The sequence below is a fragment of the Lutra lutra genome, chromosome 12, assembly GCF_902655055.1.
Source record: "Lutra lutra chromosome 12, mLutLut1.2, whole genome shotgun sequence".
NCBI lineage: Eukaryota > Metazoa > Chordata > Mammalia > Carnivora > Mustelidae > Lutra > Lutra lutra.
In genome coordinates, this window is record NC_062289.1 from 94,049,655 (window position 1) to 94,071,702 (window position 22,048).

Below are 22,048 nucleotides of genomic sequence, written 5' to 3' on the forward strand. Positions count from 1 at the left end.
GATATAATGTGACCAGGAAGAACATAACTATGCACCAAGGGTTGCAATCATCAACCAATGCTTAAAAACTGCTCTTTGGTATTTAAATTTATCTGTCCCAAGAAGGCTATTTAGGTATTTTAGTTCAATAAAATATTAAATATTTCTACAAAATAAAATTGTTTCTTACTGGCTAGGTGGAGGAGTCAATTCACGTAGGAATAGGGCATTTCAATTGAGGAGGAGTGATCTATGTGTCAAGACAGAGATGTTCTTAAGATGGCTGCTGACCAGAACTGCAGTCAAACTCCTTCACTTGGCCTGGATCATCTGTGGGTGTATATGGGAGTGGGTGGGGGGAGGGGTAGTACCTTACTTAAAGTGAAGTGTCTTACGGACATTTATGAGACACAACTCCATGAAATTTCTAACTGAATTTCACCTAGTTGGTCTGAGTGCTCTACACTATGTCAAAGAACTACTAGAGAAAACTACAGATTTTAGGGGCGCCTGGGTGGCTCAGTGGGTTAAGCCGCTGCCTTCGGCTCAGGTCATGATCTTAGGGTCCTGGGATCGAGTCCCACATCGGGCTCTCTGCTCAGCAAGAAGCCTGCTTCCCTCTCTCTCTCTCTCTCTCTCTCTCTGTCTGCCTCTCCGTCTACTTGTGATCTCTCTCTGTCAAATAAATAAATAAAATCTTTAAAAAAAAAAAACTACAGATTTTAGGTGCCTTTCACAACAGAAAATAATAGTTTCACAAATAAGTAATTGTTATATGAAGAGAAACAAATCTTTTAAGAGAAACAAATCTTTAAAAAACTATAAGTCTTAAAATATACATCCACACCCCCCTCTTTTGTAAAACAAAACATCATATAGTCTAAAGATTAATTATATTGGTTTAAAACATGAACAGAAAACTTAAATGGCTGGCTAGAATAAAGACTTTAGTGAGTCAGGCATATGATAAGTATTTGTTTATAAAAAATCTAAATTTTAGAAGTTCAGTCTGCAATTAAAATGCAAAACTGGAGGCGCCTGGGTGGCTCAGTGGGTTAAGCCTCTGCCTTTGGCTTGGGTCCTAGTCTCAGGATCCTGGGATCAAGCTCCACATCGGGCTATCTGCTCAGTGGGGAGCCTGCTTCCCCCCCTCTCTCTGCCTGCCTCTCTGCCTACTTGTGATCTCTGTCAAATAAAATAAAATCTTTAAAAAAAATGCAAAACTGAACACAAAGAGCCTTTCTAGAGTATTAGAGAGAATGCACAGATTTTTGTTTTTTAAAAGCACAGATTTTAAACCAGGAGGTATGAGACACTGCTTCCGTTAGTTTTATAGAAGAATGCCCAAGGGAGTTTACAAAACGGCAGTGTCACAGGGCAAGTAGAGTTCCTTTTGTTGCTGACAATATGCCACCTAAAAAAATGTACACAATTTTAATACTGTACTTCCTAAAGGTCTGGAGATAATGGTCCTGAAGAGGATGAAGCTAACAGAAATTTCGGGCAAACTTCAGTGACTTCAAAACAAAACAAAACAGACCAAAGCAAAACAGAGTTGTCATAATTAGGAGGAGTTACTCAAAAGCAGTTGGCATTACCTTTAAAGCAAAAATTAACATAAGAAATAGGCACGGTTTTCTCTTCAAGGCGGGCCCTAGAGATAAAGTACTTTTAGGACAGTGGCAAGAAACTGCTGGAGCACAGAGATGGAGGGAAGTCGTTTAAAAAAAAAAAAGAAGAAAAAGTAGGCAGGGTGATGGAAAAAATTATGTAGAGAAATTATTTTTAGCATTTACTGAACAAGGCTATAGGCTAAATACATGGTCATGAAATAGATACTGAACAATAATATACACCAGCATATTATTGATAATCACTAAGAAAGTTACTGATTTTGCACCTCCGTGAAAGAAGCATGCTTTTCACTATTTACTGAGCACCTATTACACAGTAGGTAACATTAGGGCTTTGAAAAGCTGTACAGTCTTCAGAGTTCAGATAAATTACATGGGAAGCCTGGTAAAGGACTTCAAAACGTCAGATAATGGGGCCAAGGGTGGGAGCTGTCCTTTTTAAAACTCACTTAATACAGATTAAATGAAGGGCTGGTGTGCCAGAAGGAAAAATCTCTATATAGGTTTCTTGGGGCAGATATAGGGATGAGACAGGATTTAGAACCAGGTTCAGGAAAATCAGACAGGACCTGGAGGGCACTCCCCCTTCCCCACTTTCTTTCTAACCCTTTTTATTGTAGAATACAACAGCATATGGGGGAAACTGGGTGGCTGAGTCGTTCGTTAAGCAGCTGCCTTCCGCTTACGTCATGGTCCCAGGGTCCTGGGATCAAGCCCTGCCATCCCTGCTCAGTGGGAAGCCTGCTTCTCCTCCCTCTCCCACTCCTCCTATTTGTGTTCCCTCTCTCGCTGACAGTCTCTGTCAAATAAATAAGTAAAAATCTTAAAACAAAAACAAAAACACAACAGGCATAAAACAAAGTACATAAAACAAAGATGTAGAGTTCAATCAATCAGCAAATAGCACCCAGGTCAGGGAACAACCCTGCCGAGCCCAGAAGTCTTTCCTGTGCCCCTCCTAAGTCTCCATTCTTTTCCCCAAAAGGAACTACTACGTTGGCCTTTATGACACTTTCTTCTTTGCTCTATTTTATATGTCTTCTGCTCAACTGCACATTCTAAAATACTAGTATTGATTTTGCTTATTTTTTGAGCTTATTGCATACACTGATACGGAGCATGTGTTTTGTGTGTCTGGCTTCCTTTTGCTCAATACTGTTATCAGCATCCATGCTGTCTAGGAAACCGTACGTCACTCATTTTTGTTGTCTTTTTCACAAATTCCTTGATTCTTATTTATTTCGGGATTAGGCAACTGCAACCTTTTTTTTTTCTTTTTAATATTGCAACCTTTAACAACAACTTCTACCTATTTACACTTTCTCCTTCAATCAAGACTCTTGCCAAAATCTGAACACTAAACTCATACCTTCCTTTCCTGAGAACAACCCTGTATTCTTTTACATTGGTTATCATTCAGGACTTCAATCTCTTCAGCACCCACACAATTTCTTGTGTTTCTCTGTTCATCCTTTTGGCTGTTATTATTTCTTTGATTTTGATAAATTTACCCCATGTTCCATGCTGTCCCTTCAATCTGGAATGGTGTCATGCCTCATGATCAAATACTGGCCTTCCCTGCTGCAACAGCCATTTCTTTCATTGTGTTTTTCCTGATTTTGTGGAAGAGGACTGCATTCTCTCCTAATCTATCTCTTCTGGTATCCATGGCCCCAGATGAGGCACTGAGGAAATACATTTGTGAAGATCATTTAGCACAACACAGGAGGTAGATTTAAGAAAATGACCACTTAAACAAACATTTACTACTCTTTAGACATCAGCGGTGAGAAATGAAAACTCATGTCACTAGGTAACTTCCTTCTACTGTATGGACTGACCCGATCAATTATTTGAGGACAAAATAGTACTTAGACACACAGTGTCCATTTCTCTTAGGTTTCTGTGATTCAATGTACAATGGATTTATAGTCTGGTTTAAATACATCATATGCATATATGCTACATAACACAGGACTTGCAAAGGAGTTTCAGTTGTAAAAGTGATTTGGCTTAAATGTTGACAGAAGATAAACGCTATATAATCATTTAACCTGAAAATCGGGTATTGATACTGAGTTTTACCTGGTTTCCCTATAAGTTACTGATATGGTATTTTACCTCATACAAGAATCTGTGTCATAAGTTTAAGAATAGACTCATTATATTCAAATAATTCTACTTACTGTATTTGCAATACCCACTTTACATTCCTGGGTACAAGGAACACATTTAACTGGGTAAAAGCTAGGCAAGTATAATTTGGTGGGCGGGGCAGTAACTAGAGAAAATGAGTGATTTCTTTTCCATTTAAGTTCTAAAATTCTCCATCAGTATTCTACCTTTATCCTGGATCCTCAATATTTCCTCCCTGTTAGGTGGTGACTTGAAGCTGTTCTGTAAGTCACGCTCATTCTCTCTGTGCCTGTTAATCATATGCTCTTCCCATCCAGAATGACTTCTCCAGCAATCCAAGTTCACGGTTTCAAATTTCAGATCAAACTCACCTTCTCTGGCACGGGAGTCCCTTATTAAATTGACCCATGTGGCTTACCCTGACTTGCCTTTCTCTTTGCTCTCTCTGTACATGGATGTCAAATGAGTTCATCTCTAAGGCTTACTCTGCTCTACTGATAGCAGATGCTTGTTAGAAGTACTCTGAGGCTACGGTAAGGGTCTGTGAGAGAATGTTCCTGTTCTAGGGAAGGGAAGTGGTATTTACTATCTCTGTCTTAGCACTTTATTAATGCCTCACAAAGTGTTTTGGCCACAGTGCCTAGTGACAGCTTGGGTACCAGCTCTTGTGCTTTGGCAGCTTTCAAAATATCTAATAGAATATCTAAAAAATATATATCTAATAAACTGCATGGTAGGAACCCAGTATCAAGCTCTTGATGATCAAATCAAGTCTCCTTATTTATAATTAAATTCCCCTTATAATAAACATCACCAATTTTCTATAACTCTACTGAGGCACAACTTACATACGGCAAAATTCACCCATCTTTAGTGGCCAATACTTGCCAGGAAACTACAAATGCACTTTCAGTTTCTCCATATTTGTCTTTTTGGAAATTTCATGTAAGTGGACTCACACAGTATGTACTCTTTCCTGACTTCTTAACATAATGTTTTGAGGTCCATATCATGTATCAGTATCAGTACCTCTCATCAGTACTTCATTCTCTTTAATGCTGAATAGTATTCCATTGTATGGACAGGCCATATTTTGTTTATCCATCAACGAGTTTATTGATCTCTGAGTCATGTTTCTACTTTTTGGCCATTATAAACAATGCTGCCAAACATTTGCTATATATAGCACACTTCTATTTCTTATAACTCAACATTCTTACAAAATCTTTACTATCCTACTTGTTTTTAAGAAAATCTCAAGCAGCAAGCTTTTAGGCATGAGTTAAAAGCAGTAATGAGAAATCATTGGGTTAGATTCAGAACATAGGAATTTTTACAAATTATACCAATACATATTAGATTTTATTATAATTAAACATAAATCCTTAAACCCAGTAAATTAACTGGGGTTATAGGAAGAATCTAATTAAGACCACTATATGTATTAAAGTTAATTGACATAAAATGCCTTACTATTATTGGTGCTGTTGCCATTGAAAGACCCAGAAGAACTGCTATTGTCTTTCTCTTTATCTTGATTTTCAAAGTCCATATTAAGGGACCTGTGGAAAAAATTACATAGACAAGTTTTAATTTTGCTTAAGAAAGAAAGTAGGTCCAAAAGTCAGTAACGAGACAATATTTTAATACACTAAGGCATTATGGAAGACAGGAAAGGCTCTTTTGAACAACTCTGCAAAAACAGTTCTTGTCATCACATTTTGAAAACAATCTACATTCCTTCTGGTATGTCAGTTCAAGAGTTCAGACTGCAGATAAAAGCATTCCATTGTGGCCAAATCTTCCAGCCATATCTCTGTGCACATCCTTAATTATTTCCTTATGATAAATACCTAGAAAGAGAAAAGTTAGGTCAAAGGGAAAGCACAATTTTGAGACTTTAACATGCTACACAACTACTTCCAACAAGGTTGTACCAAATTTACTCTGATAGCAGTATATGAGAACATTGTTTTCTCTACACCTTGTCAGCTTTCATTTAACAACATGTATGAGAGTTTCTATATATAGAACTGTTCTAGGAAATGGAGGGACAATAAATAGTGCATAAAACAGGCTTTCATGGATTGTACATTCGAAGTGGGGGGGGGACACCGACAATAAACAAGAAAATAAGTTCAATGTATATATGGTAACAGCTAATGAGAAAATGCAGGAAATGAAAAGACTAAGTTTGAAATTTTAAATAGGGTGGGTTGGGAAGGCCTCACTGATGTGATTTTTAAGTCAAGACCTGAAGGGAAGTAGTCATTGTCCATCTGGGGAACTAACAATGCAATCTCTGTTCTAATTTTGCATTCTTTAACTACTAAACTGTTTTGTGTACATGAGTTCACTCATTTATTTTTTGTTTAACTAACTGTTCAAGTCCTTAGCTCATTTTCATCTATGTTAAAGTGTTTATGTCCTAAAGAACTTCCTGCAGGAGTGCCTGGGTGGCTCAGTGAGTTGAGCGGCTGTTTTCAGCTCAGGTTATGATCCCGGAGTCCTGGGACTGAGCCCCACATCGGGCTCCCTGCTTGGTGGGGAGTCTATTTCTCCCTCTGCCCCTGTCACCTGCTCATGCTCTTTCTCACTTGTTCTCTCTCAAATAAATAAAATCTTAAAAGAACTTTCTGCAATGATGGAAACATTCTTTATCTGCACTGGGGAGACATCAGCCACACGAGCACTTAATATGTGGGAGGGCAAAATTAATTTAAATAATATGGGAGCTGTAACTATAGAATTCTTAGATGAAACATAGGGACAAATCTTCATGATCTTGGATTTGTCAGTGGATTCTTTTTTTTTTTTTTAAAGATTTTATTTATTTGAAAGAGATCACAAGTAGGCGGAGAGGCAGGCAGAGAGAGAGAGGGGGCAGGCTCCCTGCTGAGCAGAGAGCCTGATTCGGGGCTCGATCCTAGCATCCTGGGATCATGACCTGAGCCGAAGGCAGAGGCTTTAACACTGAGCCAACCAGGTCCCCTGTCAGTGGATTCTTATACATGATGCCAAAGATCCAGCCCAAAACTGATAAAATGGACTTAATCAACATAAAAATCTTATGCTTCAAAGGACACAATCAAAAAGGTCCCAACGCACAGGATGAGAGAAGACACCTGCTATCATATGTCTGATAAGGGCCTTGTATTCAGAACATGTAAGAACTCCTGCAATAATAAAAAAAACAACCCATTAAACAATAAGCAAAGGATCTGAATAAATACTTCTACGAAGAAGATATGCAAATGACTGCCAGTAAGCGCACGAAAAGATTTTTCACATCATTAAGTGTCAGGGAAATACAAAGTCAAACAGAATGAGATAGCACTTCATACCCACCAGGAGGGTACAACCAGAAAAATCAGATAATAACCAAATGTCAGCAAGGACATTGCTAATAAGAATTTAAATTGGTGCAGACACTCTGGAAAACAGTCTGACATTTTTAATTTCTTTAATAAATATGGGGCTATTCAGGTTATTGATTTCTTCTTGAGTGAGCTTTAGCAGATTGTCTCTCTCAAAGAATTGGTCCATTTCATCTAAGTCATCAAATTTACTGGCATAAAGTTGTTGACAGTGGTCCCTTATTATTGTTTTAATACCGGAGGCTCTAGTAATACCACCTCTATCATTCCTGATACTGGTTTTATGGCTTCTCTTCTTCCTGATTAGTCTGGCCAGAGTTTACCACTTTTATTGGTCTTTAAAAATCAGCTTGTGGTTTCACGGATTTTTCTCTACCCCTAGAGAAAATATTTCACTTATTTTGGCTTTGATCTTTATTCTTACCTTTTCCCTATTGCTAAGTTGGGTTTAATTTGCTCTCTTCTTGCCTAGTTTATTAAGGTTAAAGTTTAGATCACTGATACCTTTTTCTTCTATTCTAACCTAGGCATTTAGAGGTGTAATTCCTCCCTAAGTACTGCTTTTGCAGCAACCCATAAATTTAGTGTGTTTTCACTTTAATTCAATGTATTTTCCTTACTTCTTTTTTGATGCATGGAAGTATCATTTTTGTTTCCAAATATCTGGGAATTTTTTAGACCTCTTTCTGTTATTGATTCCTAATTTGATTCAACTGTGAGCCGTTAGGTGTTAGGGCCAATTTAATGTTAAAACCTGTTTAACTATTAGGGCCTGCTTAGCCAGAGCAACTCCATATTGCCGAGGTAGCCATATTGTTGTTTACATCCACGAACTTCATTCCGGGAATAAACGCCCCCGTAGTTCCTGGTATGGTTCCGGGTATCGATTCCGGGAGTAAATGCCTTAAACAATAGAAGCCACGTACCTTGGGTCTGGGGTTATGCCCTATAAAACCAGCCTGTGAGATCGGGAGGGGGTCGCTCTCTTCGGAGGCCGCCCCGGCTAGTCAGTCTAACTTCTAATGCTTGGCATAGAATAAGGCATTGCATAACTTTCACTTTGTCTCAGTCTCGTTCCTTTGATAACGGACCCCAACATGAGGGACTGAATGTTTGTGTACCCCCCCCCCGGGCCCCCTACAAAAGTTCATTTGTTAAAGCCCTAACTCCTAGTATGATGATATTTGGTGACTGGATCTTTGGGATGTAATTCTGCTAAAGTCATGAGAGCAGAGCCCTCATGATGGAATTAGTATCCTCTTAAGAAGAGATACCAGAGAGCTTGGCTCTCTCTCCCCTGAGTGTGCATACACCAGGGAAAACCATGTGAGCACTCATGGAGAAGGTGGCTGTCTGCAGGCCATAAAGAGTGCTCACCAGAACCCAACCATGCTGGCACCCTGACCTTGGATTTCCAGCCTCTGGAACTGTGAAAAAATAAACTGCTGTTGTTTAAAGCCATCCGGTCTGTGGTATTTTGTTATGGCAGCCCCAGCTAACTAATAGAGATTAGAGATCATACTTTTTATGCCTTGTATCCACTTACTGAGACTTCTTTTATGTCCCCAAATATGTTCTATCTTGGTAAATGTTCCAAATGCACTTTGGAAGAATGCATATTCTCCTGTCAGTTGGGAGTGTTCTAGGAGTATCAGGTTAAGCTGGTTGAGAGTATCATTCAAGCCACTGATTTTCTGACAATTTATCAAGTAATAAGAGAGAGGTACTGAAATCTTCAGCTATATTTGTGAATGTTTTATTTCTTCTTGAAGTCTATCAGTTTTTGCTTCATGTATTTTGAAGATCTTTTATGTGATGCATAAACATTTAGGATTATGATTTATTGATTAACTGATCCCTTTATCATTATGAATTAACCTTGTCTGTAGTAACATTTCTTGCTCTGAAAGCTGCTTTGCCTGATATTACTACAGTTAACTCCAGCTTTCTTTTGATGAATATAAGGTATGTCTTTTCTCAACTTTTTACTTTAAATCTTGTTCTAGCTTATAGCTATAATGTACTTCTTGTAAGCCGCATGTAAATGGAGCTTACTTTTTAATTCAATTTGACAATTACTACCTTTTGATTGCAGTATTTAACCAATTTCATTTAACAAGATTATTGTTGTGATTAGTTTTGAGACTATCATGTTGCTATCTGTCCTATCATTTTTTGTTGTTCCCCTTTACCTGACTTCTTTTGGATAAATGGTTTAAAGGAAAAAAAGGTTTATTTATTTACTCTAGAGAGAGAGAGCACAATCAGGGGAAGGGGCAGGGGGAGAAGGAGAGAAATTCTTAAGCAGATTCCTGCTGAGCATGGAGCTGGATGTGGGGCTCAATCCCAGGACCCTTAGATCATGACCTGAGCCAAAATTAAGAATCAACCACTTAACCAACTAAACTACACAGGTACCCCAGGATTAAGAGTATTTAAATGATTCTCTTTTTATCTCTTTTGTTGACTTACTATCTGTAATTTGTTATTTTAGTGGTCACTGAGCATTTATATTAAAACATCTTTAACCATACAGTGTACCTTCAAGTTATATTATGGTACTTCATGTGTAGTATAAAAACCTGACAAGTTTACATTTCTTACCCTGAACCTTTGTACTATTTACATGAATTTTACTTTTACATGTTATGCCATAAACTGTACAATATACTGTTTTGTTTACATAATTATATTCTAAAAAACTTTAAATAATAAGAAAATAGTCCTTTTATACTTATCAATACTGTTACCATTTCTGGTGATCTTTATTCCTTTGTGTAGATCCAGATCTCCAGCAGTACCATTTCTAATCTGCTTGGAGTACTTCCCTTCACATTTCTTACAGGGCAAAGTGGTTTTGTGTTATCTGCAAACATCTGTATTTTGTCTTCATTTTTGAAAGATTTTTTGCCAAGAGAATTTGTCAACACAGAATTTTATGTTGATGGTTTTTCCTTTCTGTGCTTTAAAGCTATTGTTCCACTGTCTTCTCACTTAACATTATTTTCAGTGAGAAACCTGGTGTTTATTCTTATCTTTGTTCCTCTCTATATAACATGTTCTTCTGCCCACCCCCACTCACTCCTGGCTCCTTTTTAGATTTTCTCTTTTATGACAGCTTTTGAGTGATTTGATTATGCTATGCCCTGGAGTAGTTTTCTTCGTGTTTTTGTGTGCTATGAGTTTAACCTTAGCAGGTTAGTTTAACCTTATGAGTTTCTTAGATCTGTGGGTGATAGTTTTCTTCAAGTTTGGAAAAATTTTGGCCATTAATTCTTCAAGGATTTTTCTCTCCTTCCCTTTCTTCTCTCTTGCAGAGATTCTGATTGCCCATATATTAGCCCCCTGGGGGTTGTTCTTTGATGTCCATAGGTCAAAGACACTCTTTCCATTAAGAACATTTTTTCCCTGAAAATAAATTTAAAAAATGATAAAAAAAAAAAAAAAAGAAGAAGAACATTTTTTTCCCTCTTTTCTGTATTTTGTTTTGGATATTTTCTGTCACTGTACCTTCAAGTTCCTGATCCTTTCTTCTGTAATGTCTAATGCTGTTAATCCCTCCCAGTGTATTTTGTTCAGGTTTTAAAACTTTTTATTTACATATTTAAAAATTTGTGCAGTCCAATAATTAAAATCATTTGAACAAAAAAACCCCACTCTGATTAAATAGCATTTTGCAGCCTGCGAGACACCTTAGAACAGCTTGATTTTCCTCTAGATTTCACTGTTGTCCCACCCAGCTCTTTCAGCAGCATGCAAGTTTTCCTTTCCTGCCAGCCAGACAAGCAGATGAGAGAAGTATGTGACCTTTGTTGTCCATAGTCTTCAATTCTTTGATGTGAAAAGGGGCAGCAGTCATTAACTTGATCCAAACTCTTTGCATCTTATAAACAGCTAGAAGCAGTAAAGTACGCAATGCTTGTGGAGTACAGTGCATATTGGCAGTACGTGCCCTATTAGAATTTTCCTACTTGCTCCTTCTGTTGTTTGAGGGTAGGTAATTATTCTCTTGCATTTCTATCTTCTTCAATTTTGACTTACTGAATTTCCCAACCTCAGCCATATCAGGTTTGTGAGACATGGTTACAGAGGAAGCAGAGTGAGGTGCATGAGCAAGCAGTGTCTGGTCTGAGCAGTGGCTGCCACTGAGTTCCCATTCTGTGTATTTTTTTTTTTTAATCTCAGATGTTGCTGCTTTTTACTTCCAAAGGCTTAACTTTGGGTATTATTTTATTTATCCATGTATCTCTCTAACTTTTTGTACAGATGGAATGTAATTTATAATATCAGTTTAATGTACTTCTTTGGTAATTCCAAGGTATGTGTCAGTTCTGGGTTGGTTTTGACTGAAGATTCATCACTGGTCATGTTTTCCTTCTTCTTTGCTGCCTAGTCACCTCTGCTTGTATGCCAGACATTATGAGTTTTACTTTGTCTCAATATTTTTATATTCCTACAAATCTTCTTGAGCTTTGTTCTGGAATGCTGTTAGTTACTCAGACGTAGTGTGTATTCAGGTATTACTGTTGTAATGTATTAGGCAGTGCTCAATTTAGGGTAATTACTCTCTACCAACTGAGGTACTCTACCCAATGCCATATGAATCATAAGGTTTTCCAACCCAGCTGAGGGAGTAGGCACTCTTCTTCTACTCCTTCCACATTATTCTTTCCTTAGCTTCAGGTAATGTCCTCACAAGCATGCAGTGATCAATACTCCAATGACTTCTCAAAGGGTGCACCTGCAGATCTCTGGGGTTTTCTGTCTTTAAAGCACTTTTGTCTTTCATACTCTGTCCTATTAACTCTGGCTGCCTTACGCTTCCTGGACTCTCAGCTCTGTCTTTTTGAGGAACGGGATGTCTCTCCCTACACCATCACCTAGAAATTGTCTTTAATGTTTTCTCTTTTTCTTAAATTTATTTTATATCTATCTATTTATTTATTTACTTATGTATTTCTTTGACACAGAGAAAGACAGCTAGAGAGGGAACACGAGCAGGGGGAGTAGGAGAGGGAGAAGCAAGCTCCCCTGTGCAGGGAGCCCGACATGGGGCTTGATCCCAGGACCCTGGGACCATGACCTGAGTCGAAGGCAGACGCTTAACGACTGAGCCACCCAGGCGCCCCTTAAATTTATTTTTGACTAGTAAAAACTGTACTATTTATGGTATACAACATGATGTTTTGATACATGTATACACTGTGAAATGATTACCACAATAAAACTAACATATCCACTGCTTCCCATAATTATCTCTTTTTCTCATGGTCAGACACCTGAAATCTATTCTCTAAGCAAGTTTTAAGTACAGAAGTACATTAACTATAGTCACCACAATGTACATTAAGTCTCCAGAACTTATTCATCTTATACCTGAAGGTTTGTACCCTTTGAACAATCTGTCCCCTTTCCCCTAACCCTCTAGTGTCTGGAGATCATATGATAATTGTCTTTCTCTGACTGACTTATTTCGCTTAGCATAATACCCTCTGGTTCCATCCATGTGGTTGCAAACGGCAACACCCTTTAAAACACGGATAATAACACTGCTCTTCTGAATACGGTCAGGACTCTGATGCACTGGCCTTCCTGGGAGTTTATTAAAAAAAAAAAAAAAAAAAAAAAAAAGCCCTGTATTTTAGAACATTCATCTTCTCATATCTAGTATCAGGGACTTCTATTTCTCCAGCAATGAGAGGAAGACACTTTAACAGCGATTAGGAAGTATACAAGCTGTTCGCACCTCAGTCAGCCCTAGTTACTGCTACAGCCACTGGCTCGTGGGACAAACTCTACCCAGTCAACTTTGATTAGTTCCACAACTAACTAGACATAATGTTTTGCAAATATTTCTCCTGCTAAGACATTGGTCCTAGTTTTCAGTTTCTGTGGTTTTTAAACTTTAATCCATGTTCCTCGTGGAAAAGCTAAGAGAGTTAAACTCTAAAACTGGTGATGTAATTCATGAGGACCTATCTGGAGCCATGGGAATATGAAGACCACTTCTTCCCCGTGGGGATGCTTTGGAGAAGACCTGTATTAATTTAAATTGCACTTTTCAAGTTCATTTACGAGTGGAAATAACAACAACAACATTTGTTATGCCTACTCTGCTTAGAATCTTGAAGACAGCATGATATATTTACAGAAACTGTTAACCCGCATCTCAACCACTGGGGCTGGCTATTACAAATTGTTAGCTTTTCCTATGCTTTCTCCTGGCCATTATAATGATGTCTGGACTGGAAAGTTCCAGTTATCTTTCTGGTTTGACCCTCGGCACAGCTAGTACAAAGCCTCAGTCTTAACGTTGGGTAAATGAGACTGGCTGCTGAGTACTGTCAGATAGGCTTAGTGGTGATACCTAACTATAGTTCAATTTGTCATTACTAAGGACTATTTAAGACTACCCTGGCTGTTTTAAGGCAAGAATTCCCCTTCTTTCCAACTACTAGTAGGTTGTGATTAACTTAAAACCAGTTTTAGCTGTAACATTTTCTTAGACCCTAGTCTGGTAAGAACTGTTGCAGAAAACCTGAAACCTGAGAAGTTTTAGATAGGCTAATGAGGCACAAGGTAGGGGTGTGGGGTAAGCAAGCATGTATATGGTTTGAAGTTTACTTTGAGTTTCTTACTGCCACAAGTAAGCTTAGCTAAAATCAAGCACTACTTGATAAACAGACCATGGGTCACTACTCCACAAAACATAAATCTGGTTAAATGAGGTTGTGGGGCTCCATGTATTTGCTCAAACAGGAAGATTCATGTATTGTAGCTTTACAAAACAAGATCAATGGACAACCTAGGTTTAGCAGATTCCAGGCCACTGTTACTGGGGGGTCCAGCAACAGTTACCCACACTGAGCAAGTGACAGCCAACTTAAGCTGTTTAAATAAAGTCTTGCCTGCTTCCTGAGTGGAATGATGAGCCTTTATCCCGCCTTACTTGGTGATCTTTATTAACTCTACAGACATGAAATTGCTTGTATGGACCTAGAAGCATTTGTTCCATCTTCATAAAAGACTATCTTTAACTCCACCCCCCCATTCCCTGCCATCACAATCTCATTGTTATTACTACACAATAACACACATTAATTCATCAGTGTTATCACTAGACATTCCAGCCAAATTGTATCTTGGCTATTTGCTTAACAGCAAGTCTGGGTTACTGAAATCAATGATCAAACACTCACAGAAAGACCTGAGCTGTGGCTATTTCATCACAACCACCTACCATCTCAGAAAAAGCCATCTAAATTATAGCATATCATTTGCTATTTTTAGTTGCCTTGTCATCAACTATGACTGAACAGAAAATAGTTATGGGTCAAGCTGTAGGAGGCATACAAATTTCTAATTATTGACGCTAGCAAAGAACCTATATGAAGAATCTACTACTAAGAATCCAGGTAAAAGAGATGATCTTCTGACTAAGCAACTGAAAACTTCCTCAGGATTAAAATAATGGTAATAGTTAATCTTTATTAGAGCTTTTCCTGTCAGGCATTACAAGCTAGCTGCTTTATGAGAAAGATTTGTTTCACAGAATAACTGTAACTAGTAATATCGACTGTATTTGGGAGAAAGAGCATTTAAAGATGTAATTAAATTAAAATGAGGGTGGAAAGGGTGGGCCCTGATCCAATCTGACTGATATCTTTATAAGAGGAGGAGATTAGGACAGAGAGCGACAGTCACCCAGGCACAGGCTTACATGTGAGAGAAAACCCTGTGAAGGGCACCATCTACATATGAAGACAGCGACCTATAAGCTGTTTCAGAACGAGACCAACTCTGTTGACACCTTGATCTTGGACTTCTGGCCTCCTGAAATAAATGCCTGTTTTTAAAGTTAGATAGTCTGTGTTACTTTATTATGGCAGTTGTAGCAAACTAATATGAAGATGCTCTATTATTAACCCTATAAGGTAAGGAAACGAAGGTTCTCACTATACACCCTGCCTTGGCTATAATATCAACCCTTCCAAAACAAATTAACTTCTATTTTTTTGAAAAAATATAATGATTACTAAAAATCCTAAACAGGAGAAAAAGGTAAACAGACTCCCCAATTCCCTATCTCCAGAGATATATGCATTTGGTATACAACTGCCTTTTTTAAAAATGAGGATCAATACCATATTATTTCACAAATTAATATTTGGAATAGTATTCCAAGGATGTCTTTTTACATCAATACACACTAGTTTTTTTCTCATTAAAAACAAACAATAACAACAACAACAAAAACACAAGAAACAAACTACACAGTATTTCTCCTTGAGTTAACTTAACCTGATACCATTTTTGGATGAACTGCATATATCCTACCTTATTACACAAGCATCCTTTTATAATAAGATGATATGGTTTTACACTGAACTGGGAAGGGTTCAACTGATAAGTGAGCCTGCCTGCTAATTAGTGTCAGAAAGAACCAACTGATCAATGTTCTTCAAATTTAAATTTGTGAATAAGTGAAAATCTTAAGTGTGCCTTTTTGGGGTCACTTTGACGTACATGTCACAAGTAATATATCACAGACACTAACTACAGGAGGAAGTGGTTTAATGTTCTCTTAGTGCTCTAATAAGATTTTATTTTGGCTGAGCTGGAAATCTGGTCGTATTTGCTCTAAATTTTTTCAGACTAAAACTAATTCAGCTGCAAGGAACAGAACTTTAGGAAATCAACTACTCATGTCTTTATGTACTGGACTGGATTATAAAGGATTTTCTAAAGAAAGTCCTAGGTCTGTGGGAATTTCCACTGCTTGCCTAGAATAAGAGGAAATATGGGCTTATCATTAGGCCTTTTTAGGTTCCTTAGTTCTGATGAAAATACAAATGTGCTCTGAGCACGGTTCAGACAAAGAGGTCTGTACTCGCTCAGCCACAGAGTACACGTCTGGACTGCTGCCAACATTTATCAAGAGATCAATATTCAGGACTAATCATCTGAAGAACGAACAACCCATTCATTTCCCTAGATATTCTAAAATATAATGTTAGACCAGAACAAGCTAGCAATCTGAACCACAACTTTCTGCTGCTGGCTGTGTGCCTCTAATGTTAGCAAAATTACTTTTGCTGAAATGTATTTTCATGAAATGACCTTCTAGCTGCTTTTGAAGGGCACTGTAATTCATTCAACAAACACCTGAATGCTTATTTTGAACTGCTATGAAACTCAAAGTTTCTCTTCTTTCTGAGGATCTTCAGGATAAAGGTCTGTCTGATCTTAAGACCAACAACAGTTGTAATTCACCTGAACAACTAGGTTCTTTTTATTCAACAGCACTGTAAAGGTTTTCTTTTCTTCTTAAAGTTGGCTGCTAGAAGGCTTACTGTGCTATTTGTGGACCACCAGTAATAAAGGTGTTGGCCAGTATGGTTTGCATTTTTAGAATTATTTTTGGCTCTCTGTCTCCACCCATACTTTTTCTTTTCTTTGGCCCCATTTTAATTTACCTTATCTCATCACAAGCTGGAAAACTCTAGCGAATGGCCTGAAATCCTTTTGAACAGGGCAGAGCAAAAATAAACAATTGCAGGAACCAAAATGGAGCTGAGAACATATTTGCTGAGTTATACTTGTTCATTCATTTGAATTCTGAAAACAGACTACACTGTGAGTACTGGAGAAGAAAGGCAAATTGGAATTTTTTACCTTAATATTTTAATAATACCATGTTTTTTGATCATTCTAATATCAGAAGCAGGTGCAATGAAGAGAGGAATTCAGTTGGTCAGAGAAAACACTACATGGCTGAATTGGATTTAAGCCAGATGTGCGTTTCTAGAAAACTCAGTGGTTTTTTATAAATGGAACATTTTAAAAAGAGTTGATGGAACTGTTAAGTATATCAAGGAGCTTGTCCATATACATTACAATGTACATAATCATTCCCTAATAAATTCAGATTTCTGTATATGATTTTTTAAAAGATTTTATTTATTTATTTGACAGAGAGAAAGAGAGTGAGTGAGGGAATATAAGCAGGGGTAATGGGAGAGGGAAAAGCAGGTTTCCTGCCAAGCAGGGAGCCTGATGTGTGGCTCAATCCCAGGACCCTGGGATCATGACCGGAGCTGAAGGCAGATGCTTAACAAACTGAGCCACCCAGGTGCCCCTGTATATGATGTTTTCTGAAGGTAGGAGAGATTATGAGGTGGCAACAAGAGCAGTTCAAAAGGTAACACGTCAAATGCCACAGCACTGTGTGATCAATACCTGTCATGACACTGTGGACCACGATGGAATTTGTTTCTATTAACCTGGTCTGACTCTACAGTGATACACATTTAGTGTGAAGGGCAACACAATCATAGAAAGTGCTTTTCTTATACTCTCTGCAGTCTAACTTGATGACATTGTCTTCCTAGAGTAGGTCTGGGTATAAGAAAATAAATTGCCTTTACCATTAAAGAAAGCACAGGTAAGTGCTTGTCTTAGGAAAAAGGTAGTAGTTACCCTACAGTTATAGAAGTTCTATTCTTCCTTCATACAGCAACTTTATATAGGGATTATAGATAAATATATATTAAATAATTATCTTCCTAGAGAGATAGGATATAAAATATGTCTTCCTTTGGATTTTCTTTTAGATCTATTTCAAACCTGTTATTTCTGTGTCTATGATTCCTGATGAAACAGAACTTAAATATCTTGCCACTAAGGAGCTGTGGTTGGAAGTTTATTCTGTCTCTCTTTCTCACTGTTAATGCTCTTCTGTAGTTTGTCATAGTTTGTCAAACTCTTCAGGGACATACTGATTAAATGAGTAATTATGATATATTTTTTCCTGAGCAAGTGGAAAGAGTAAGGAGAGATAGGTGTCGGTTTAAGTAATATAGGAAATCTAGCAAAGCTCAGCCAAGGGATGGCAAACATAAGGGTTCCTAAATTGAGGATTGGCTTTGGCTTTTAGAATCCAGTTTTACACAGTATAGTTTTTCCTTCTGTACTTAAAAACGTGAAAGCCTGGTAAGAAATAACCCGTACAATTCACAAATCTTTTATCCAATATTTTATGATATTCCCCATGTCTTCACAGCTTTGAGTAAAATGTGATAATTTGAATGAGTAAATAATATAGTCTTATGGTCTCAGAGGAGATATGAACATATCTGGTTGGGTAGTGGGGGAAGGGGAATAATACAAACTGTTCTATTCAAATTCAGGAATGTTTTTTGTGCGTGTCCTATAACGGGGGTAGCATGAAAAGTGAATCATGAAGCTAACCGAGAAAATTTCAGTAGCAGGTGGTGGTAAACCATGAAGGACAGTTCAAGAATGGAGGGGCCCAGGGGTGGCTCAGTTGGTCAATCGTCTGCCTTTGGCTCAGGTCATGATCCCAGGGTTCTCGGGCAGAGCCTTGGATTGGGCTCCCTGCTCTGCGGGAGTCTGCTTCTCCCTCTCCCCCTCTCCACTGCTTTTGCTTGTGCACTCTCTCCCTCTCTCTAGCATGCTCTCTCTTAAGTAAATAAAATCTTAAAAAAAAAAAAAAAAAGAGTAAGACTGGAGGGGAATTTTTTTTCTTTTTAGCGAAAGAGAAAAACTTCAAGAACTTCAGGAGAGTTTCAAATAGATCTGTAAAGGGTAAACAACATATCAACGAATGGGCCCTGAAAATGCTACCAGCAATTAAGAACTAACAACTTAGAAAGTCAGGAAAGAGTATGCACAAAGTGTGTCACACAGGCCACTTGAACAGGCTCGGGTGTTAGGTCCCCATCTGAAGCCTAGTGAAGCAATCTTTCCCTGGTGATTTTTATGCACAGTAAGGCCTGAAGACCACGGCTGAAGGAAAAGAAAAAAAATAACAAAAAAGAGGTTTATAAGAAAGCTTCTCATTCCTTCTGAGTTTACTACCAGATTACATTTATTTGGTTCAGATTTGAAATTGTTACTATTCTCAACAGTTGGCAGTAGTAAAGTACTTAAATCCCAGCTTCGTCACTTATTACACTTGACCACTTAAACATTTCTGGGCCCAGTGTCCTCATCTGTAAAATGGGAATAACAATATGTATCTTATTGAATTAATATAAGGATTAAATGAGACTTTATGTAAAGCACTTAGCACCATACCTGTCACATAAATGCTCAGTAAACTATTAGCTGTTTTCATCTTTGTCACATTTTTAAATTCAGTTAATATCACAGTAAAAAGATTATGAGAGCCAACAAAAATCATACATCTCCACCCACCCTCACACTAAGTAACAAAAGTCAACTCACAACAATTAAAAAGCATCTCAACTGTAGAAAACCCAAACAGTAGGAGTCAGACAGCATGTACACTGGGAAGCATCATTCAGAACCCACAGGGTATGCACTGGCTTTGCCTCAATGAACTGTCCGTAAATATTTTCATCAAAGAATCTATGTACAAAGAAGTCATAGGCCAGTTCTTCATCCAGCTATCCGACGTTTATGCAAAAGCAAGAATTAAGGAAATTACTTTGCTACTAGTTTTACCTCAATGATGACTTCAATTTTTCACTTCTGTTATCACAAAGAGGTATTTTTGAGAAAAGAAATACATAAAACCCTACATGATCCTAGTCAATGAGTAAAAAGAATCTATCAGGTTGAACTACATAAAACTGCCAATATTTGACAAGTTTTGACCTACCAAAGCAGTAATTGCAGTATTGCTTATTTACTAAATACTCAGAAAGAAAAAGATGTGAAAGCACTACTAAATTGGGCAAAGTACTACTAAAATATACTTCCAACTCCCTCTGGAAACCGTAAAGAGAGATACCGTTATTAAGTTAGAATAAATGACACTACTATTATTATAAATCATAGTAATACTCATTAATTAATCAAATTAACAACTGTCCAGATAGGGGTCTACAGAGGTTAAATTTCTTGTCCTAAATTAAAGAGAAGGGAGAGAACAGAACCGACATCAGTCTCTTGATAAATCGTATATGCTTTGTAATATCATGTTTCCACGAAAAGTCTGCTTCTTCTATAGAGCTTTCCATCTCAGAAATGGCATCATCACTGGATCCAGTTGTTTCGGCCATAAACCTTGACTCCTCTCTCTCACATACTATCCATTCTATCAGCCGTCTTGTCCTATCCACTGACATTTCACTCTACTACTATTAGCCCAGTTAAAGCCATCATGATTTCTTGCCTGTACGAGGGCAACACGCTCCCAGTTTCCCTTATTTCACTCTTCCCTCTTATCCAAAGAGCTATTTCTCATACAGAACCCACAACAATCTTTCTAAAACACAATCCAGATTATGTCACTTCCTGCTCTCAACCCTCTGTTGTAGGCCGATTTTTCCAACTGCACGTGGAACATTTTTTAGGACAGATCATATGTTAGGCCATAAAAATGAGCCTCAATAAATTTAAAAAGACTGAAATCATAAAAAGTATGTCTCTGACCAGAGTGGAATTGAATTAGGCTCTTAAAATTCCTTTCAACAGAGAGAATTTTGAAATGTTCCCAAATAGTAGGAAAGTAAGCAACACACTTATAAAGAACCCATGAGTCAAAGAAAAAATCACCAGGGAAGTTAGAAAGTATCTTGAATTGAACAAAACAAAATATAACATAAAAAAATGTCTGGGATGCAGTTAAAGCAATGTTTAGAGAGAAATCTGCAGCTCTAATTGCCTATGTTAAGAAAGAAGAAAGGTTTCAAATCAGTAACTTCAGCTTCTTCTTTAAGGAACTAGGAAAAGCAGCACAAACTAAACCCACAGCAAGCAGATGGAAGGAATAATAAAAATTAAAGTGGAGATCAATTAAATCAGAAAATAGAAAAAAAAATGAAGAAAAAATAATGAAACCAAAACCCGTTTCTTTGAAAAGATCAGCAAAATTGATAAGCCTTTAGCTAGAGTGATCAAGGAAAAAAAAAGACTAAAGATACAAATGACTACGATAAAAAATTAAAAGAACATCACTACAGATCAATAAAAATTAAATGAATTATACATGAACAATATGAACAAACTGATGTCAACAAATGAAATCATTTAGAAAAGATGCACAAATCCTAGAAAGACAATTACCAAAACCAACTCAAAAAGAAACAGAAAATCTAAGTAGACTTAGAAGAAGAAATAAAATTGGTAATTAAAAATCTTTCCACATGCAACCTATAAGAGAACTGGAATGGTTATACTAACATCAGATGACTTTCACGACAAAAACTATTTCTAAAAAGTGACATTTTATCTCAATCTATTAGGAAAATATAAAAATTATAAACAAAGTGAAAAGACAAAGCCATGGGTTAGGAGAAACTCTCTGCAAGCATTTTTCTGATAAAGGACTTGGACCCATAATATAAAAAGAATGATCAGAACAATAATAAGAAGGTGATACAATTTTAAAATGGACAAAAGATATGAATAGACACTTCACTAAAGAAGACACAAATATGGTAAATAAGCACATGAAAAGATGGTCAACACATCATTAGTCCCTAAGGAAATGCAAATCAAAACCACAGTGAGATACCACTTCGTATCCACCAAAACAGAATACAGTATCTATATCAAAAGACAGAAAATAACAGAAATTAGAACCCTCATACATTGCCAGTAGGAATGTAAAATGATGCAGCTGCTTTGAAAAACAGGGGCAGTTTCTCAAAATGTTAAAAATAGAGTTGCCATATGACCCAGCAATTCCAGTCCTAGGTATCTCCTCAAAAGAAATGAAAACTTATGTCCCCACACAAACTTATATATGAATGTTCACAGCAGCCCAAATGTAGAAACAACCTAAATATCTATCAACTGATGCGTGGATAAACAAGATATTGGGCAATAAAAAGGAATGAGGTACTGACACAGGCTACAACTGAATAAACTCTAAGAACATTAAGTGAAAGAGCCAGTCACAAAAGGCCATGTATTGCAGATTCTACTTAA

The 22,048-nt window shown here is 37.4% G+C and overlaps 1 protein-coding gene across 1 annotated transcript in view; it reads right to left on the minus strand.

Annotated features, from left to right (window-relative positions):
* SPPL3 (signal peptide peptidase like 3) overlaps nt 1-22,048 on the minus strand; it is a 141,699-nt gene that overhangs the window by 18,293 nt on the left and 101,358 nt on the right. The window contains exon 3 of the mRNA XM_047697220.1: nt 5,223-5,311. Within this exon, the coding sequence (XP_047553176.1) occupies nt 5,223-5,311 (89 nt within the window). The remainder of the gene's footprint in view (nt 1-5,222; nt 5,312-22,048) is intronic.